This window comes from Lithobates pipiens, unplaced genomic scaffold (assembly GCF_037356315.1).
Source record: "Lithobates pipiens isolate NorthernLeopardFrog02 unplaced genomic scaffold, aLitPip1_a1.2 Scaffold_8, whole genome shotgun sequence".
NCBI classification, from domain to species: Eukaryota; Metazoa; Chordata; class Amphibia; order Anura; family Ranidae; genus Lithobates; species Lithobates pipiens.
In genome coordinates this window covers 2955091-2977598 of record NW_027507903.1, presented here as the reverse complement: position 1 = coordinate 2977598, position 22508 = coordinate 2955091, and the positions used below count along the sequence as shown (strand labels likewise).

The 22508-nt window shown below is 42.2% G+C and overlaps 1 protein-coding gene across 1 annotated transcript in view; it reads left to right on the top strand.

Moving 5' to 3' along the window:
• The window catches only part of FRMD5 (FERM domain containing 5), a 198885-nt gene that overhangs the window by 69442 nt on the left and 106935 nt on the right, over positions 1-22508 (top strand). Inside the window, exons 2-4 of the mRNA XM_077472651.1 lie at positions 16209-16313; positions 18618-18660; positions 21221-21299. Of these exons, the coding sequence (XP_077328777.1) occupies positions 16209-16313; positions 18618-18660; positions 21221-21299 (227 nt within the window). The remainder of the gene's footprint in view (positions 1-16208; positions 16314-18617; positions 18661-21220; positions 21300-22508) is intronic.

Here is a 22508-nt window from a genome sequence, read left to right as displayed (position 1 = left end):
TATTTGTGCAGCAGTTTTCTAAACTCAATTTTTGTGGGGGGGGAATTGACTTTTTAAATTTTTAAAAAAATTTTTTTTTAATGCATTAAAAACAATATTATACCCAGTTGTGTGGTAAAATATAAAATATGATGGTTTACGCCGAGTAAATAGATACCAAACATGTCACACTTTAAAAATGCGCACACTCGTGCAACGGTTGCAAACTAGACATGTGCGATTCAATTTGTTCCCGAATTTGTTTTTTTAATGCATTTAGACAAATTCGTTCATTCAGAAATATCCCGTTTAATGAATTTTGCCGTATATTTGTAGATTCCAAAAATTAGTAAATCTGAAAATTTTAAAAATTTGAAAACCCACAAATTTGAAAATCTGAAATAATAGCTAACTAATAATAACTTTACTATTGCTAACTATTAAATTATAGGGAATTGGAATTTCCTTTAAAATTTGGGTGTTAGTGAACGCAACGATTGCGAATTTATCCGAAGTTACGAATTATCCGAAATAACGAATGCCGCATCTAAACTAATTGAACGTAATAAATTAATAAAAATAAAATAATACATAACAATAAAATATAACCCGTTTAACTAATTTTTTGGAATATTTGAAAATTCGTAAATTGGAAAAAAGTTCCTAAAATCCAGAAAGCCGAAATTTTCTAAATTTTATATAATAACTTAAAAATAACTTGACTATTACTTACTATTAAATTATAGCTATTGGAAATTCCTTTCAAATTTGGCTGTTAGTGAACGTAACAAATACAAATTTATCCGAAGTTAAAAATTACCTGAAATAACGAATGCTGCATCTAAACGGATGAAACGTAACAAAATAATAATAATAAATAATAATAATAAAAACATTTTAGTATTATTATTATTTATTATCAATTCGTTCCATTCCATTTGTTTAGATGTGGCATTGGTTATTTCGGATAATTCGTAATTTCGGATAAATTCGTATTCGTTACGTTCATAAATAGCCACATTTTAAAGGAAATTCCAATACCTTTAATTTAATAGTTATTATTAGTTAGTTATTCTTATGAATTTTTGGATTTTCTGAATTGCTATCAAATCGAATGACCCGAAAAACGAAAAAAAAAAAACTAAAACCGAATGAAACGAAAAAAACAAACACATTTTTCGGCAGTGCACATGTCTACTACAAACAATGTAAATCTTACTATCCTATGCAAGGACAGAGAATGATACAATGTATCAGTCTCATCCATTCACAGAGACAGAAGACACGGGGGCGGGCTTCATAGTGACAGATCACTGTAATAGCCAATCAGAGGCTATCACAGCGATCAGGTGACCTGGAATCGGCCGCTCCGGGTCCTGATCATTAGAAGAGGGAGATATCCACCGCTCCAGGAAAACAAACAGATAGTAAGCCTTTCTCTCGGTTCGGAAGCCGCAGGTGCTGGCAATTGCTAATAACAATAAACAGGAACCGATTCTGGACAGCCGCACTCTTGAAAAATTTCCTTCTTTTATTGAGAAAAGTTCACATCAAAATCTAAGATGGAAATCACAGCAGACAAAAAAGCTGACGTTTCGCACTAGCAGTAGTGCTTATTCATGGCTCCTGATCATTAGAACGGGGCCCGGGGCTCTTGGTGGGACATCAGTCTCCGTGCTGGGAGCACGCTGTGTGGCACACTCCCCGCACAAGGAAGATATGCAAATATGCAGCCCCCACAGCAAAAAACACAGTCCGGTGGGGCCGCATATTTGCCTACGGTCGGTGTGAAGGGGTTCAGGTAGATGTAAACCTCATTGGTGTCAGTGGGAGGAATAGTGCCCCATCATTGGAATCAGTGAGAGGAACAGTGCCCTATCATTGATATCAGTGGCAGGAATAGTGCCCCATTATTAGTATCAGTGGGAGGAATAATGCCCAATTATTGGTATCAGTAGAAGGAATAGTGCCCCGTCATTGGAATCAGTGGGAGGAATAGTGCCCCATCATTGGTATCAGTGGGAGGAATAGTGCCCCATCATTGGTATCAGTGGGAGGAATAGTGCCCCATTATTAGTATCAGTGGGAGGAATAATGCCCCATTATTGGTATCAGTAGAAGGAATAGTGCCCCATCATTGGCGTCAGTGGGAGGAATAGTGCCCCATCATTGGTATCAGTGGGAGGAATAGTGCCCCATCATTGGAATCAGTGGGAGGAATAGTGCCCCATCATTGGTATCAGTGGGAGGAATAGTGCCCCATTATTAGTATCAGTGGGAGGAATAATGCCCCATTATTGGTATCAGTAGAAGGAATAGTGCCCCATCATTGGCGTCAGTGGGAGGAATAGTGTCCCATCATTGGTATCCGTGGAAGTAATAGTGCCCCATCGTTGGTATCAGTGGGAGGAATAGTGCCCCATCATTGGTGTCAGTGGGAGGAATAGTGTCCCATCATTGGTATCAGTGGGAGGAATAGTGCCCCATCATTGGTATCAGTGGGAGGAATTGTGCCCCATCATTGGTATCAGTGGGAGGAATTGTGCCCCATCATTGGTATCCGTGGAAGTAATAGTGCCCCATCGTTGGTATCAGTGGGAGGAATAGTGCCCCATCATTGGTGTCAGTGGGAGGAATAGTGCCCCATCAATGGTGTCAGTGCGGGGAATAGTGCCCCATCATTGGTATCAGTGGGAGGAATAGTGCCCCCTCATTGATATCTGTGGAAGTAATAGTGCCCCATCATTGATATCCATGGAAGGAATAGTGCCCCATCATTGGTATCAGTGGGAGGAATAGTGCCCCATCATTGGTATCAGTGGGAGGAATAGTGCCCCATTATTGGTATCAGTGGGAGGAATAGTGCCCCATCATTGGTGTCAGTGGGAGGAATAGTGTCCCATCATTGGTATCAGTGGGAGGAATAGTGCCCCATCATTGGTATCAGTGGGAGGAATTGTGCCCCATCATTGGTATCCGTTGAAGTAATAGTGCCCCATCGTTGGTATCAGTGGGAGGAATAGTGCCCCATCATTGGTGTCAGTAGGAGTAATAGTGCCCCATCAATGGTGTCAGTGCGGGGAATAGTGCCCCATCATTGGTATCAGTGGGAGGAATAGTGCCACCTCATTGATATCCGTGGAAGTAATAGTGCTCCATCATTGGTATCCATGGAAGGAATAGTGCCCCATCATTGGTATCAGTGGGAGGAATAGTGCCCCATCATTGGTGTCAGTGTGGGGAATAGTGCCCCATCATTGGTATCAGTGGGAGGAATAGTGTCCCATCATTGGTATCCGTAGAAGGAATAGTGCCCCATCATTGGTATCTGTAGAAGGAATAGTGCCCCATCATTGGTATCCGTAGAAGGAATAGTGCCCCATCATTGGTATCCGTAGAAGGAATAGTGCCCCATCATTGGTATCCATGGAAGGAATAGTGCCCCATCATTGGTATCAGTGGGAGGAATAGTGCCCCATCATTGGTGTCAGTGCGGGGAATAGTGCCCCATCATTGGTATCCGTAGAAGGAATAGTGCCCCATCATTGGTATCTGTAGAAGGAATAGTGCCCCATCATTGGTATCCATAGAAGGAATAGTGCCCCATCATTGGTATCCGTAGAAGGAATAGTGCCCCATCATTGGTATCCGTAGAAGGAATAGTGCCCCATCATTGGTATCCGTAGAAGGAATAGTGCTCTGTTTTTGGTGTCTGTCTAGAAATATTTGATTTTGTCGGCATTCACACAGAATGAATATTCCTGCAGATTTTCAGGACAATAGCTCTGCAATGAATAAAGTCCTCGAGGTTCAGAACGGCTTGGTTTATATCCTGTCTGTGCAATCAGAAATCACCATCTTGGCCTATAAGCTCCTAAGAGGTAACAGAGGGGTTTGGGTTGTGCACAGGAATCCAGAAAGTCGAAATCCATCGCTCCGGGTCAGTCCACCGATAGACCTGCTTGTTCTCCAGGCAAGTCCCAGGTGCCGGCTGATTGCACAAACCAAATCGCACTCCGGATCGAATGAAAAGTAAAAACGTAAAAGATCTTTGTGATAATGACAACATTTTTTTTGATCGTCCAATTTTTCCAGACCCAATTATAGCTCTCCTTAATTTAAAACCAGCCTTTCTGAATCAGAAACAATTCAAATTAGTTCTTACAAAGCAGACGATAGCCAATGCGTGGAAAACAGACGTGGTGAATATTGCAGAAAGCAAACGTAGAATGAATCAATCTTTCATCCGTGCTAAAATGGACGCTATAGATAAAAACCAGATGACAACGTTTGATATCATATGGAAACCCTGAATTAACCCCTTGCCGCCCCCGCCCTATTACAAATAGACGGCTGCAAAGTGGTTTCATAATCCTAACCGGACGTCATATGACGTGATCAGGATTATGAGCCGCTGCGCGCCCCCGGGGGCGCGCATCGCGGTGATCGTTGTTGCGGGGTGTCAGTCTGACACCCGGCAACTACGATCTCGGTAAAGAGTCTCCGACAGAGACTCTTTACCACGTGATCAGCTGTGTCCAATCACGGCTGATCACAGTGTAAATGGGAAGAGCCGGTGATCGGCTTTTCCTCACTCGCGTCTGTCAGACATGAGTAGAAGAGAGCCGATCGGCTGCTCCTCTGACAGGGGGGGTCTGTGCTGATCGATTATCAGCACAGCCCCCCCGAGGATGCCCACACTGGACCACCAGGGACGCCACCAGACCACCAGGGATGCCCAGCAGAGGTAATCCTCCAGGGATGCCAGTCAGGCACAATGGATGCCAATCAGTGCCCATAATGGATGGCAATCAGTGCCCACAATGGGCATCACTGATTGGCATGCATTATTGTTTGGCACTGATTGGCATCCATTAGTACAGTATAACACCTGTGTTGCTAATGAGTGCCCACCTGTGCTGCTAATGAGTGCCCACCTGTGCCGCTAATGAGTGCCCACCTGTGCCGCCTATCAGTGCCCACCTGTGCCACCTATCAGTGCCCACCCATGCCCATCTGTGCCGCCTACCCATGCCCATCTGTGCCGCCTACCCATGACCATCTGTGCCACCTACCCATGCCCATCTGTGCCGCCCATCCATGCCAATCCGTGCCAGCTATCAGTGCCAATTTGTGCCACCTATCAGTGTCCATCCGTGTCGCCCATCCGTGTCGCCTATCAGTGTCGCCTATCAGTGTCGCCTATCAGTGCCGCCTATCAGTGTCCATCAATGCCACCTCATCAGTGCCACTTCATTGGTGCCCATCAGTGCCGCCTTATCAGTGCCCATCCGTGAAGGAGAAAACGTACTTATTTACAAAGTTTTGAAACTGAAACAAAAAAAAAATTTTTTTTTCAAAATTTTCTGTATTTTTTTATTTGTAGCACAAAAAATAAAAACCGTAGAGGTGATCAAATACCACCAAAAGAAAGCTCTATTTGTGGGAAAAAAATGATAAAAATTTCATTTGGGTACAGTGTAGCACGACCGCGCAATTGTCACTCAAAGTGCGACAGCGCTGAAAGCTTAAAATTGGTCTGGGCAGGAAGGTGTTTAAGTGCCCTGTATTGAAGTGGTTAAATATTATACGTCAGATAATATTGATAACCGAGTTTTATTGTTTTGGTGATTAAGATTTTTTTATAGAATTACAACATTAGATGATATAGAAAACCTCCTCCGGAGAATTATTCCCTCCCCTTCGCTTCCTATATACCTTTTATGTTCTTCCCTTACTATATAATACTTACTATAAACATACTTTAGAAGTTATGGTCAAAACTTTAAAATATCATATATTTTCTTTTAGACATATTTATATTTTCTTGGGATTAAAATGTTTAAAACTCGGCTATGAGAATGTTTTCAAATCCTAAAATATATAAAGGCCATTTATTGTCATTCCCACGAGAATATCTTGAAATTCTTCTTTGCTTTGTATCATCCGTACTTCAATATGTCTACTTTTTATTTCTGGTATCACATAATTTGTCTTTTATATTCTGTACATGTAATTTATTTTAACATAAAATAAAAACTTTTGAACGAGAAAAGTAAAACGTGCCTTTATTCCTTCAAAATGAAAAACCTCACATCACACCAATCACAACAGCAAAGGAGAAAAAAAGATATAAAACAAAATTTCTGACGCGTTTCACGCTACAACTAGCGCTTACTCATAGCTAATTTTTGTTCTGGGTGAGAAAAAAAATATATACTACCCTGTTTCCCCTAAAATAAGACCTAGCGTGATTGTCGACGATGGCTGCAATATAAGCCCTACCCCCCCAAATAAGCCCTAGTTAAAGTCCTATGTCTTATTCTCAGGGTAGGGCTTATTTTCGGGGGGGAAAGAGGGTGGGGCTTATTTGGGGGGTAGGGCTTATATTGCAGCCATCACCGACACTCACGCTAGGTCTTATTTTAGGGGAAACAGGGTATACAAGTGTCAACATGTGATAGTAAAATCAAGAGTGAAAAGCAGTGACAGCTGATAGACCATCATCATGGAATCTCCACACATGTGACTCCTACACTCAATTACTGAGTGATTAAGAGTAAATAAAAGTGAAAAGGAAAAAGCCCCCCCCCCCAGATCTGAATCAATTACGTAAAAATATGTGTGAATAAAAAATAATAAACAAAAGTGCTTAAATGGGAATAATCTTAATCAGTGAGAATGGTAAATGAATGGGAAGTATCAAGAAATATATGTGAAAAATATAAGTTGTTTCTTATAAAAATCCGTAATAATAAAAAATGTGTATGTATCTAAAAACACAAATGAAAAATGAAGAGTGAAAAATATGTATGTGCATTTTAACCACTTAAGGACCAGGCCCTCTTTTTCAGACTTGGTGTTTACATGTTTAAAACAGTTTTTTTTTTTTTGCTAGAAAATTACTTAGAACCCCCAAACATTTTATATTGTTTTTTTTTCTAACACCCTAGAGAATAAAATGGCGGTCATTGAAATACTTTTTTTTCACACCGTATTTGCGCAGCGGTCTTACAAGCACACTTTTTTTTTTGGGGGAAAAAATTCACTTTTTTGAAAAAAAAAATAAGACAACAGTAAAATTAGCCCAATTGTTTTTTTTTATATTGTGAAAGATAATGGTACGCCAAGTAAATTGATACCCAACATGTCACGCTTCAAAATTGCGTCCGCTCGTGGAATGGCGTCAAACTTTTAGCCTCAAAAATCTGCATAATCGACATTTAAAAAATTCTACAGGTTGCATTTTTTGCGTTACAGAGGAGGTCTAGGGCTAGAATTATTGCTCTCGCTCTCTACCGATCGCGGCGATACCTCACATGTGTGGTTTGACCACCGTTTTCATATGCGGGCGCTACTCACGTATGCGCTCGCTTCTGTGCACAAGCTCGTCGTGACGGGGCGTTTTTAAAAACCTTTTTTTTTTTTTATTATTATTTATTTTAATTGATTTTATTTATTTTTACACTGTTTTAAAAAAAAAAAATGTATCACTTTTATTCCTATTACAAGGAATGTAAACATCCCTTGTAATAGAAAAAAAGCATGACAGGTCCTCTTATATATGAGATCTGGGGGGTCAAAAAGTCCTCAGATCTCATATTTGGACTAAAATGCAAAAAAAAAAAGAAAAAAAAGAAAAAATTACATTTAAAAAAAATATACCTTTAAGAGGTATGGGCGGAAGTGACGTTTTGGTCGCTTCCGCCCTCCTATGGTATAGAGACGAGTGGGGCGGACATCTTAGCCTCACTCGTCTCCATACCCAGCTAGTGAAAGGACCCGATCGCCTCCACCGCTATCGACGGCTCCGGTGGTGCGGGAGGGGGGGTGGCACCTCTCCCGCCGCCAATAGCGGTGATCTCGCGGCGAATCCGCCGCGGAGACCACCGTTATCGTACAGCCGACCGGCGCCTGAAGAGATGGATATCTCGGTTGTGGCAGCAGCTGCTGCCGTTACCGAGATATCCCTCTTCAAAAATAGGACGTACATCGGCGTGCGGTGGTCGGTAAGTGGTTAAAGTGCTCTTGAAAGCTCATATAGAGAGTGATCCTAAACCGGTCCTATGGAGTGAGACATAAAAAGAGAATCAAACTCATCTCCACAATGCCATTCATTGGATGATTGCCCGGAGTTCTGGCATCTCCAGACATGCAGACAACTCGCTATTGGGACAACGTCATTGCTCTCATGTTTTTGAAGCGGTCTCTACATTAAAGCGGGAGTAAACCCGCTGATGTGTTTTTTGTTTTTTTTTCTACCTGCAAAGCAAAAGGCATAATGAGCTAGTATGCACCGCATACTAGCTCATTATGAAATACTTACCTTAGAACGAGGCCCCCGACATCTGGTCCGTTCCACGCTGAGGGAGCTGACATGCTCCCTCTGCGTTTCTTCTGGGTATCGCGGCTCCGGCGCTGTGAGTGGCCGGAGCCGCGATATCGTCACTCCCGCGCATGCGCGTAGGAGATTTCTTCCCGGCAGCCGGGAATCCCCTGTGCGCATGCGCCGCTGCAGTCAGCGGCGCATTGCGAGGGGAATATCTCCTAAACCGTACAGGTTTAGGGGATATTTTTTTTACCTACAGGTAAGCCTTATTATAGGCCTTATTATAGGCTTTCCTGTAGGTAAAAGTCCCAAAAAAGACTATACAACCACTTTAAGTATTACCATTTGGTATTTTACATAAATATCATCCAATGAATGGCATTGTGGAGATGAGTTTGATTCTCTTTTTATGTCTCACTCCATAGGTTTAGGATCACTCTCTATATGAGCTTTCAAGAGCACTTTAACCACTTACAGACCGGACCAATTTGCTGGCCAAAGACCAGACCACTTTTTGCGATTCGGCACTGCGTCGCTTTAACTGACAATTGCGCGGTCATGCGACGTGGATCCCAAACAAAATTGACGTCCTTTTTTTCCCACAAATAGAGCTTTCTTTTGGTGGTATTTGATCACCCCTGCGGTTTTTATTTTTTGCGCTATAAACAAAAATAGAGCGACAATTTTGAAAAAAACGCATTATTTTTTACTTTTTGTTATAATAAATATCCCCCAAAAATATATAAAAAAACATTTTTTTCCCTCAGTTTAGGCCGATACGTATTCTTCTACATATTTTTGGTAAAAAAAAATCGTAATAAGCGATTATTGATTGGTTTGCGCAAAAGTTATAGCGTTTACAAAATAGGGGATAGTTTATAGCATTTTTATTAATAATTTTTTTATTATTTTTTTTTACCAGTAATGGCGGCGATCAGCGATTTTTATTGTGACTGCGACATTGTGGGGGACACATCGGACATTTTTGACACATTTTTGGGACCATTGTCATTTATACAGTAATCACTGCTATATAAATGCAGTGATTCCTGTGTAAATGACACTGGCAGTGAAGGGGTTAACCAGGGGGTGGCAGTGTAGGGGTTAAGTGTTCCTAGGGGTGTGTTACTAACTGTGGGGGGGTTGGGCTTTCATTTAGTGAACACTGATCTCTGCTCCAATCACATGGAGCAGAGATCAGCGTCACTAGTTGCTAGGCAGAATGGAGAAATGTTGTTTACAACGGCATTTCTTCATTCGGCCGCTCCGTGAGACGCGACTCACGGAGGTCCCGACCAGCGCGCTCCCGATGGCAGGGCGGCAAATTTAAAGGGACGTACATGTACGCCCATTTGCCTGCCCGTGCCATTCTGTCGACGTACATCGTCGTGCGCTGGTCGGGAAGTGGTTAAAATGCACCATATATTTTTTGATACTTCCCATTCATTTACCATTCTCACTGATTAAGATTATTCCCATTTAAGCACTTTTGTTTATTATTTTTTATTCACAGATATTTTTACATAATTGATTCAGATCCTGGGGGGGGGGGGGTTTCCTTTTCACTTTTATTTACTCTTAATCACTCAGTAATTGAGTGTAGGAGTCACATGTGTGGAGATTGCATGATGATGGTCTATCAGCTGTCACTGCTTTTCTCTCTTGATTTTACTATCACATGTTGACACTTGTATAGTATATATTTTTTTTCTCACCCAGAACAAAAATGAGCTATGAGTAAGCGCTAGTTTTAGCATGAAACGCGTCAGCAATTTTGTTTTATATCTTTTTTTCCCTTTGCTGTTTTGATTCATGTGATGTGAGGTTTTTCATTTTGAAGAAATAAAGGCACATTTTACTTTTCATTCGATCCGGAGTGCGGCTGTCCAGAGTTTGTTCATTTTCCATCCAGAGGGGTTTGGGTTCCTGGAGGACTGGGCCGACTTTTCAGTCGATAACCGGTACTATAGAAGGGACGGACTGCACCTAAATGAGGAAGGTGTAGATTAGAGGTCGACCGATATGGGTTTTTCTCTGGCCGATGCCGATATTTAGAAATCATGGTGGCCGATAGCCGATATATGATGCCGATTTTTTTTGGGCCGATATGTTAGGCCGATTTTATTTTATTTATTTATTTTTAATCCCCCTTGATCTAACACACCTTTCCCACTGGGGCGTTTTTTAAGGCGCTTTTGGGCTAAAAATAGCGCCTGTAAAGTGCCTGCAAAATGGCTCCCCTGCAGTCTGTGTGAAAGGCAGAGCGCTTTCACAATGAGGCGATGCGCTGGCAGGATCTTAAAAAAAAGTCCTGCAAGCAGCACGTTTGGAGTGGTGTATACCGCTCCTCCACCACTCCTGCCCATTGATATGAATGGGCACCACTGCCGAAGCGCATGCAATGCGATTTGGCAGCGGTGCTTCATGGGCGCATTTAACCTCTTCCTTGGCCGCTAGCTGGGTTATATGTGCCCCACTAGCAGCCAAATAGCACCGCTAAAATGATGGTAAAGAGCCGCTAAAACTTGCATTTTACCATCAACGCCTGCCCGCTCCACTGTGAAAGCAGTCTTCATAAGTGATACAGAAAATTTCTTACATTTAAACATTTATTAAACAAAACAAACCTCCAATCAGTTTACTTGTATGTATGATTTAGATAAAAAAAAAAAAAAAAAAAAAACCTATATATTAAATAAAAACAGGTAGTCAAAACTTTTGGACAAAAAAAAAAAAAATGGGCTAACTTAAGGCTCGGTTCACACACCCGACTGCGATCTGACTTCAGGTCGCTCTAGGTCGCCTCAAGTCGCCTCCAAGTCGCGCTGTAGAAAAATGAATGTGAGTCAATGGAGCTGTCTTAATATACGCTACTGCAGTAGCTCCGACTTTAAAAAAAGGTTCCTGTACTACTTTTAAAGTCGGAGCTACTGCAGTAGCGTATATTAAGACAGCTCCATTGACTCACATTCATTTTTCTACAGCGCGACTTGAGGCGACCTAGAGCGACCTGAAGTCGGATCGCAGTCACCCCCTGTGTGAACCGAGCCTTAGAGCCGGTTCACACAGCGGGCGAGGCGACGCGACACGACTCGCCTCGCCTCGCTCTCGCAAGTCGCCCCCGTTCTGTACAATGGAACCGTTCTGAGAGGAGCGACTCGAGTCGCTCCGACTGAGAAAAAAGGTTCCTGTACTACTTTTGGGCGACCTCGGGGCGACTTGCATTGACTTCTATACAGAAGTCATCTGCAAGTTGCCGCTGAGGTCGCGGCAGGTCGCGGCGAGGCAAGTCGGAGTCGCCTCGCCTCGCCTGCAGTGTGAACCGGCCCTTACTGTTTTTATTTTATTTTTATTTTTTAAATGGTGTATTTTTTTTCCAAAAAAATGCATTTGAAAGACCTCTGTGCAAATGCCGTGTGACATAAAATATTGCAACAACCGCTATTTTATTCCCTAGGATCTCTGCTAAAAAAATATATATCATTTTTGGGGGGGTCTAAGTGTTTTTCTGGCAGAAAATACAGGATTTTTACTTGTAAGCAACAAGTGTCAGAAAAGATTTAGTCTTTAAATGGTTAAACTGAGAACTTCTACACACAGAGATGATTTCATTCATTCAGAAGTGTAAACATTGTATCTTTTTGTTCTTTTCTTAGCAGTCTGCCCAGAGAGGAGGAAAGGGTTGCTATGACGACTCAGTCAACTTACACTGACTTCTATTACAGAAGTCATTTCAAAGTCCCGCTGTAGTTCTAAATCGGCTTTTTATCAGCACAATCGGCCGATGCCGATTATTTAAAAAACGGCAAATATCGGCCGATATATCGGTCGACCTCTAGTGTAGATCAGATGGGAGTAAAGATGGGCGAAAAGATAGAGGGGTTTTTAAACTAGGCTATGGGGGGGGGGGGGCATCCAGAGGTAGATATAGTCACCGCAGAACATATTCCAGAGGGTAGTATTGGGGGGCATTAGTGGTAGATTGACTAAAGCATATAAAACCAAGGTTAGTATAGTAGCAATTCCTAGTTGCAATCTTGGAACACCCAATAAGAGGATAATAAGCAACCGGCCTAGACTACGGGGCATGTTCACCAATGCCAGAAGCCTGGCGGACAAGGTGGATGAACTAGAGATACTGTTGTAAGAGGAGGATTTGGATTTTGTGGGAATTTCAGAGATAAGGTTCAACAGCTCTCATGATTGGCTGGCAACCATTCAAGGGTATACCCTTTATCGCAGGAATAGAGAGGGTAAAATAGGGGGAGGGGTATGCCTATATATCAAGAATAATGTACAAGTGAATGTGAGAGATGACATCACTAAGGGAGCTAGGGAGGAGGTGGAATCCTTATGGGTAGAGCTCCAAAGGGATGAAGCTAAGAGCAAAATAATACTGGGAGTATGCTATAGGCCCCCTAACCTGGGGGAAGAGGGGGAGACGGACCTCCTATCACAATTTGGATTATCAGCAAGGACGGGAAGTGTTATCATAATGGGGGATTGTAATTATCCACAGACTGGGCGGAGAGAACCGCGCATTCATCTAAGGGTCGCCAGTTCCTAAATGTCTTGCAGGACAATTTCATGGTTCAGATGGTAGACGCACCAACTAGAAATAAAGCGTTACTGGATCTACTGATTACCAATAATACAGACCTGATCACGGATGTGTATATACAGGCCAATTTAGGAAACAGGGTTCACAGGTCAATTGGCTCCAGTATAAATCACACAAATAGGAAACATACGGGGAATACAAAGACACTGAATTTCAAAAGAGCCAACTTCCCTAAACTACGAACCTTGCTAGAAGGCATAAATTGGAATAAAATCTTAGGAACAAAGAACGCGGGGAAGAGATGTCTTTGCTTTAAGAACATATTAAATAAGGTCATTAGCCAATGCATTCCATTGGGTAATACATTTAAAGCGGAGGTCCACCCTAAAGTGGACCTTCCACTCATCGGAACCCTCCCCCCCTCCGGCGCCACAATTGGCACCTTTCAGGGGGGAGGGGGGTGCAGGTACCTGTACAGTACAGGTATCTGCACCCACTTCCGGGATAGCTCTCTGCGGAAAGGGGCTTAGATTACGCCCCTTTCCGAAAGTCCCCCGTTGCCTGCTGGGAAACACACAGATCCCAGAGGCAGCAGGTCCATCCTTATTGCGCAGCGCGACTCGCGCATGCGCAGTAGGGAACCAGGAAATCAAGCCGAAAGGCTCCACTTCCTGATTCCCATACCCAAGATGGCGGCGGCAGCACCCGAGAGACGATCGAGAGATCGGCTTCAGGTGCCGACATCGCAGGCGCGCTGGACAGGTAAGTGTCACTATTTTAAAAGTCAGCAGCTGCAGTATTTGTAGCTGCTGTCTTTTAAAAAAAAAAAAAAAAAACGTGGAGTCCCGGCGGACTCCCGCTTTAAAAGAGCGAACAAAAGTCCTGGATGGCTTAACTCCAATGTAAAAATGCATATAAAAACAAAAGAGAAGGCCTTCAAAAAATACAAAGTTGAGGGATCATCATCAGCATTCAGACTTTATAAAGAATGCAACAAGAAATGTAAGGGTGCAATTAGGGTGGCTAAGATAGAACGCAAAAGACACATAGCAGAGGAGAGAAAAAAAAATTGCCAAGAAGTTCTTTAAGTATGTAAACTGTAAAAAAGGGAGGACAGAGCATATTGGCTCCATAAAGAATGAGGAAGGACATCAGGTTACAAAGGATGGGGAGATGGTGAAGGTATTGAATTTATTCTTCTCCTCAGTCTTCACGAGGGAATCGGGAGGCTTCAGAAACCAAAACTGCAGTGTTTATCCTCATGACACATCACAGGAAGCACCTCCATGGTTAACAGAGGACAGAATTAGAAATAGACTTGGGAAATTTAACATTAATAAATCACTGAGTTCCCCATAAACGTTTACTGTACAAAATAAGGTGCGTTGGCATGGACCATAGGGTGAGTACATGGATTGGAAACTGGCTACAAGGGCGAGTTCAGAGGGTGGTGATAAATGGGGAGTACTCGGAATGGACGGGGGTGGGTAGTGGGGTCCCCCAGGGTTCTGTACTGGGACCAATCCTATTTAATTTGTTCATAAATGACCTGGAGGATGGGGATGGGGGAAACAGTTCAATCTCTGTATTTGCGGACGATACTAAGCTAAGCAGGGCAATAACTTCTCCGCAGGATGTGGAAACCTTGTAAAAACATCTGAACAAATGAATGGGTTTGGGGGGCAACTACATGGCAAATGAGGTTCAATGTAGAAAAATGTAAAACAATGCATTTTGATGGCAAACATCTGAACACAATCTATAGACTGGGGGGGGGGGGGGGGGGGGGGGGCTGGGGGGCAGAACTTCTGGGGGGATCTAGGATGGAGAAGGACCTGGAGGTCCTAGTAGATGATGGGCTCAGCAATGCCAAGCTGCTGCTAACAAAGCAAACAGAATATTGGCATTAAAAAAGGGGATCAACTCCAGAGATAAAACGATAATTCTCCCCTCTACAAGACTCTGGTCCGGCCGCACCTGGAGTATACTGTCCAGTTCTGGGCACCAGTCCTCAGGAAGGATGTGCTGGAAATGGAGCGACTACAAAGAAGGGCAACAAAGCTAATAAAGGGTCTGGAGGATATTAGTTATGAGGAAAGGTTGTGAGCTCTGAACTTATTCTCTCTGGAGAAGAGACGCTTGAGAGGGGAGATGATTTCATTATATAAATACCGGACTGGTGACCCCACAATATATAAATACCGGACTGGTGACCCCACAATATATAAATACCGGACTGGTGACCCCACAATATACAAATACCGGACTGGTGACCCCACAATATATAAATACCGGACTGGTGACCCGACAATATATAAATACCGGACTGGTGACCCGACAATATATAAATACCGGACTGGTGACCCCACAATATATAAATACAGGACTGGTGACCCCACAATATATAAATACCGGACTGGTGACCCCACAATATATAAATACCGGACTGGTGACCTCACAATATATAAATACCGGACTGGTGACCCCACAATATATAAATACCAGACTGGTGACCCCCACAATATATAAATACCGTACTGGTGACCCCACAATAAGGAGAAAACTTTTTTTGCGGAAGGGAGTTTAACAAGACACGTGGCCACTCATTAAAATTAGAAGAAAAGAGATTTAACCTTAAACTACGTAAAGGGTTCTTTACTGTAAGAGCGGTAAGGATGTGGAATTCCCTTTCACAGGCGGTGGTCTCAGCGGGGAGCATTGATAGTGTCAAAAAACAATTAGATAAGCACCTGAATGACCACAACATACAGGGATATACAATGTAATACTGACATATAATCACACACATAGGTTGGACTTGATGGACTTGTGTCTTTTTTCAGCCTCGCCTACTATGTAAATATGTAACATTGCAGTATGTTGTTGATCTTCACAACTAGAATCAGAACACACGGCCTTCCCTTCCCTCCCTTCCCTCCCTTCCCTCCCTCCCTTCCCTTCCCTCCCTTCCCTCCCTTCCCTTCCCTCCCCTCCCCTTCCCTTCCCTCCCTTCCCTTCCCTCCCTTCCCTTCCCTTCCCTCCCCTCCCTTCCCTCCCTTCCCTTCCCTTCCCTCCCCTCCCTTCCCTTCCCTCCCTTCCCTTCCCTTCCCTTCCCTTCCCTCCCTTCCCTTCCCTCCCTTCCCTTCCCTCCCTTCCCTTCCCTCCCTTCCCTTCCCTCCCTTCCCTTCCCTTCCCTTCCCTTCCCTTCCCTTCCCTCCCTTCCCTTCCCTCCCTTCCCTCCTGTCCACATCGCAGATTTCCTGTCTTTATCGCATTTATAAAACGCCTGATTCTCCGCCGTCTTTTCCTCTAATCATCTGTGTGCTTTCTTCTTCACAGAGAGATGCAAAAGGCCAGCACCTGTTCGACCTCCTGTGCCACCATCTGAATCTGCTGGAGAAAGACTACTTTGGAATCCGCTATGTAGATCCCGACAAGCAAAGGGTGAGTCTGATACATTGAATGTACAGTGCCCTGAAAAAGTATTCATACCCCTTGAAGTTTTCCACATGTTGTCATGTTATAACCAAAAACATAAATGTATTTTATTGGGATTTTATGTGATAAACCAACACAAAGTGGCCCATAATTGTGAAGTGGAAGGAAAATGATAAATGTTTTTTTTTTTTTTTTTACAAATATATATGTGAAAAGTGTGGGGGGGGGGGGCATTTGTATTCAGCCCCCTTTACTCTGAGACCCCTAACTAAAATCTAGTGGAAACAATTGCCTTCAGAAGTCACCTAATTAGTAAATAGGCCACCTGTGTTTAATTTAAATTCAGTATAAATCCACTGTTCTGTGAAGCCCTCAGAGGTTTGTTAGAGAACCTTACTGAACAAACAGCATCATGAAGGCCAAGGAACACACCAGGCAGGTCAGGGATAAAGTTGTGGAGAAGTATAAAGCAGGATTGGGTTATAAAGAAATCTCCCAAGCTTTGAACATCTCACGGAGCTCTGTTCAATCCATCATCGGAAAATGGAAAGAGTATGGGCACAACTGCAAACCTACCAAGACATGGCCGTCCACCTAAACTGACCCGGCCGGGCAAGGAGAACATTCATCAGAGAAGAGCCAAGAGGTCCATGGTAACTCTGGAGGAGCTGCAGAGATCCACAGCTCAGGGGGGAGAATCTGTCCACAGGACAACTATTAGTCGTCTCTCCACAAATCTGCCCTTTATGGAAGAGTGACAAGAAGAAAGACATTGGAGAAAGAAAGTCATAAGAAGTCCTGTTTGTAGTTTGTGAGAAGCCATGTGGGGGAGGGGGCAGCAAGGTGATCTGGTCAGATGAGACCAAAATTTACCTTTTGGCCTAAAAACAAAACTCTATGTGTGGGGAAAACTAACACCGCCCATCCCCCTGAACACACCATCCCCACCGTGAGACATGGTGGTGGCAGCATCATGTGATGGGGATGGTTTTCTTCAGCAGGGACAGGGAAGCTGGTCAGAGTTGATGGGAAGATGGATGGAGAGAAATACAGGACAATCTTAGAAGAAAATCTGTTAAGCCCCATACACACTATCAGATTTTCTGCTGAGTTTTTCCTTCAGATTTACCAAAACCATGTAGTAGAAGGGCCTGCCTGATTGCAAACACATTGAAACTCCTAAGGTTTGTCCTCATATTATATGGTTTTGGTAAATCTGAAGGAAAAAGTCAGCAGATAATCTGATAGTGTCTATGGGGCTTTAGAGTCGGCAAAAGACTTGAGACCGGGGCGGAGGTTCACCTTCCAGCAGGACAACGACCCGAAACATCCAGCCAGAGCTACAATGGAATGGATTACATCAAAGCATATTCATGTGTTAGAATGGCCCAGTCACAGTCCAGACCTAAATCCCATTGAGAATCTGTGGCAAGACTTGAAAATTGCTGATCACAGACGCTCTCCATCCAATCTGACAGAGCTTGAGATATTTTACAAAGAAGAAGAATGGGCAGAAATGTCCTCTTTAGATGTACAAATCTGGTAGAGACACCCCCAAAAAGACTTGTAGAGAAAGGGGGTTCTACAAAGTATTGCCTCCGGGGGGCGCCATACAAATGCCCCTCCCCCCACAATTTTCACATATTTATTTGTAAAAAATGTTAAAAACCATTTATAATTTCCTTCCACTTCACAATTATGTGACACTTTGTGTTGGTCTATCACATGAAATCCCAATAAAATACATTTATGTTTCTGGTTGTAACAAAATGACAAAATTTGGGAAATTTCAAGGGGTATGAATATTATACAGCAAATAGAGCTGTTTACTGACACACAGTGACTACAAATACACCCGTAGCACACCTGTCACCACACACGTGTCCCTGTTGCTCCTATTTAAAGGTTGTTGTCATCTATTTTGGGAAATGCAGTTGCCCAGTTCAAGCTGCACCATCATTACTTCCATAGTGCAGCCAGTAGAGGGCAGTAGAGTTGTAGAGTTTATCTGTTTTTCAGATTTTTCTGAAATCAAATTCTCCAAAAAAAAAAAAAAAAAATCCTGCATTTCCATATTACACACTATAAATGGATGGGCTTCGATGGGCTTCGATGGGCTTCGATGGGCTTCTGTGATGTTCATTCTTATTGGTTCGTTATAGGAATTTGTGAAATGGCAATTAAGTTAAAAGTCCGATTTTATTGTGCTAATAATAAGTTAAAATATTTGCTGTGCCAATACAGAAGCCTGTAATGTACTTGCTTTGTATTTATTTCTATAATGCCGCGTTCTCTCTTTTCATTTTTTAGCACTGGTTGGAGTTTTCGAAAGGGATCGCCAAACAAATGAGATGTAAGTTATTTCCCAAATATGTCTATTACAGTTCAGAAGGTGGCGAATGACACATGTGAGACTTCACAGAGATCAGAGAGCAGAGGAAATTTGGATTTTTGGATTCATTTTACTCTGTTTCAGATGAACGAGTAAATACAAAGTAACAGTTACCTCTGATCAATGTTATAAACAATGTTACCATGTATCTCTCTATCTCCCAGCCTGATCAATGTTTATAAACAATGTTACTTTTATCTCTCTATCTCCTGTCTGATCAATGTTTATAAACAATGTTACTTTGTATTTCTCTATCTCCTGTCTGATCAATGTTTATAAACAATGTTACTTTTATCTCTCTATCTCCTGTCTGATCAATGTTTATAAACAATGTTACTTTGTATCTCTCTATCTCCCAGCCTGATCGATGTTTATAAACAATGTTACTTTGTATCTCTCTATCTCCCAGCCTGATCGATGTTTATAAACAATGTTACTTTGTATCTCTCTATCTCCCAGCCTGATCGATGTTTATAAACAATGTTACTTTGTATCTCTCTATCTCCCAGCCTGATCTATGTTTATAAACAATGTTAGTGTTTATCTCTCTATCATCTGTCTGATCAATGTTTACAAGCAATGTTACTTTGTATCTCTCTATCTCCTGTCTGATCAATGTTTACAAACAATGTTACTTCGTATCGCTCTATCTCCCAGCCTGATCAATGTTTATAAACAATGTTACTTTTATCTCTCTATCTCCTGTCTGATCAATGTTTATAAACAATGTTACTTTCTATCTCTCTATCTCCCAGCCTGATCAATGTTTATAAACAATGTTACTTTTATCTCTCTATCTCCTGTCTGATCAATGTTTATAAACAATGTTACTTTGTATCTCTCTATCTCCTGTCTGATCAATGTTTATAAACAATGTTACTTTTATCTCTCTATCTCCTGTCTGATCAATGTTTATAAACAATGTTACTTTGTATCTCTCTATCTCCCAGCCTGATCGATGTTTATAAACAATGTTACTTTGTATCTCTCTATCTCCCAGCCTGATCGATGTTTATAAACAATGTTACTTTGTATCTCTCTATCTCCCAGCCTGATCTATGTTTATAAACAATGTTAGTGTTTATCTCTCTATCTCCTGTCTGATCAATGTTTACAAGCAATGTTACTTTGTATCTCTCTATCTCCTGTCTGATCAGTGTTTAAAAACAATGTTACTTCGTATCGCTCTATCTCCCAGCCTGATCAATGTTTATAAACAATGTTACTTTGTATCTCTCTATCTCCTGTCTGATCATTGTTTATAAACAATGTTACTGTTTATCTCTCTATCTCCCAGCCTGATCAATGTTTATAAACAATGTTACTTTGTATCTCTCTATCTCCTGTCTGATCAATGTTTACAAACAATTTTACTTTGTATCTCTATATCCAATCTGAACAATGTTTATAAATACTGTTTCTTTATATCTCTCTGTCTCCCATCTGATCAATGTTTATATCCACTTGCTGAACGGTCTTTTTTCATTTATAATAATAAAAAAAAAACAACAACAAAAAAAATCCCCCAAAGGTGATTAAATACCACCAAAAAAGCTCTTTTAAAAATATATATATATAAATATATTTAAATTTCATTTGGGTACAGTGTTGCATGACTGCACAGATGTGAGTTAAATAAACACAATGCCGCATAGCAAAAAATGGCCTGGTCATGAAGGGGGTAAAACCTTCTGGAGCTGAAGCAGGAAAACAATATTACTTTGTATCTCTCCATCTCTTGTCTGTACAATTTTTTATGAACAATGTTACTTTGTATATCTCCATCTCCTGTCTGTACAATGTTTATAAACAATGTCACTGTATCTCTCCATCTCCTGTCTGGACGTTTTTTTATAAACAATGTTACTTTGTATCTATCCATCTCCTGTCTGTAGAATGTTTATAAACAATGTTACTTTGTATCGCTCCATCTCCTGTCTATACAATGTTTATAAACAATGTTACTTTGTATCTCTCCATCTCCTGTCTGTACAATGTTTATAAACAATGTTACTGTGTATCTCTCCATCTCCTGTCTGTACAATGTTTATAAACAATGTTACTTTGTATCTCTCCATCTCCTGTCTGTACAATGTTTATAAACAATGTTACTTTGTATCTCTCCATCTCCTGTCTGTAGAATGTTTATAAACAATGTTACTTTGTATCGCTCCATCTTCTGTCTGAACAATTTTTATTAACAATGTCACTTTTGACCTCTCTATCTCCTGCCTGAACAATGTTTATAAACAATAATATTTTGTATCTCTCCATCTCCTGCATGAACAATGTTTATAAACAATAATACTTTGTATCTTTCTATCTCCTGATGGAAGGGGGACTATGATGGGGATCCTGATATAAGGGCCTTTGCATTACTTATCCAGCATACGTTTAAAATGGAAAAATGTATCTGATTGTGTGTCCAGTTTATTGTTAAAGCCACACACTGTGTAGTAGCGATTCCTGTTGTTCTATATTGAGTTGCACTGTATTGAGTTTTACTTCTTCTCTTGTCCAGCTCGCCCTCCATTCATCATGTGCTTTCGAGTAAAGTTTTATCCTCCAGACCCAGCGGCTCTAAAAGAAGAAATCACCAGGTAAGAGCTGATAGTCACAGCGCAGTCACATGTTCACGTGTTGTCGGTGAAAGCACCCTCTGTATGGTAGTGTTGGGGGATGTACAGTATATGGTTACATGCAGTGGCGTCGCTAGGGGGTGGCTATTGGGGCTATAGCCCCGAGTCTATTACCTAGGGTTTGCTCAGAGGCTCCATCTGCTCAGCCGGGAGCCGGGTGAGGAATAGGGGTGCAACGGATCAAAAAACTCACGGATCGGATCGTTCCTCCGATCAGAGTCACGGATCGGATCATTTTTCGGATCAGCAAATAATAATTGAATTTGCAAAAACCTGTGAAAATTCCACCGCCGTATAGTCCCCACTGTAATATACATCTCCCCCACTGTAATATTGGCTGAGCATGGCTGGGTATTGCAGGGTATGGCAGAGTATTGGCAGGGTATGGCAGAGTATTGGCAGGGTATGGCAGAGTATTGGCAGGGTATGGCAGAGTATTGGCAGGGTATTGGCACAGTATTGGCAGGGTATGGCAGAGTATTGGCAGGGTATGGCAGAGTTATGGCAGAGTATTGGCAGGGTATTGGCAGGGTATTGGCAGAGTATTGGCAGAATATTGGCAGAATATTGGCAGGGTATTGGCATGGTATGGCAGAGTATTGGCAGGGTATGGCAGACTATGGCAGAGTATGGCAGAGTATGGCAGAGTATGGCAGAGTATGGCAGAGTATGGCAGAGTATGGCAGAGTATGGCAGAGTATTGGCAGAGTATTGGCATGGTATGGCAGAGTATTGGCAGGGTATGGCACAGTATTGGCAGGGTATTGGCACGGTATTGGCAGGGTATTGGCATGGTATTGGCAGGGTATTGGCATGGTATTAGCAGGGTATGGCACAGTATTGGCATGGTATAGCAGAGTATTGGCAGGGTATTGGCATGGTATTAGCAGGGTATGGCAGAGTATTGGCAGGGTATGGCAGAGTATTGGCAGAGTATTGGCAGAGTATTGGCAGAGTATTGGCATGGTATTGGCATGGTATTGGCATGGTATTGGCATGGTATTGGCATGGTATTGGCATGGTATTAGCAGGGTATGGCAGAGTATTGGCAGGGTATGGCACAGTATTGGCATGGTATTAGCAGGGTATGGCACAGTATTGGCATGGTATAGCAGAGTATTGGCAGGGTATTGGCAGGGTATTGGCATGGTATGGCAGAGTATTGGCAGG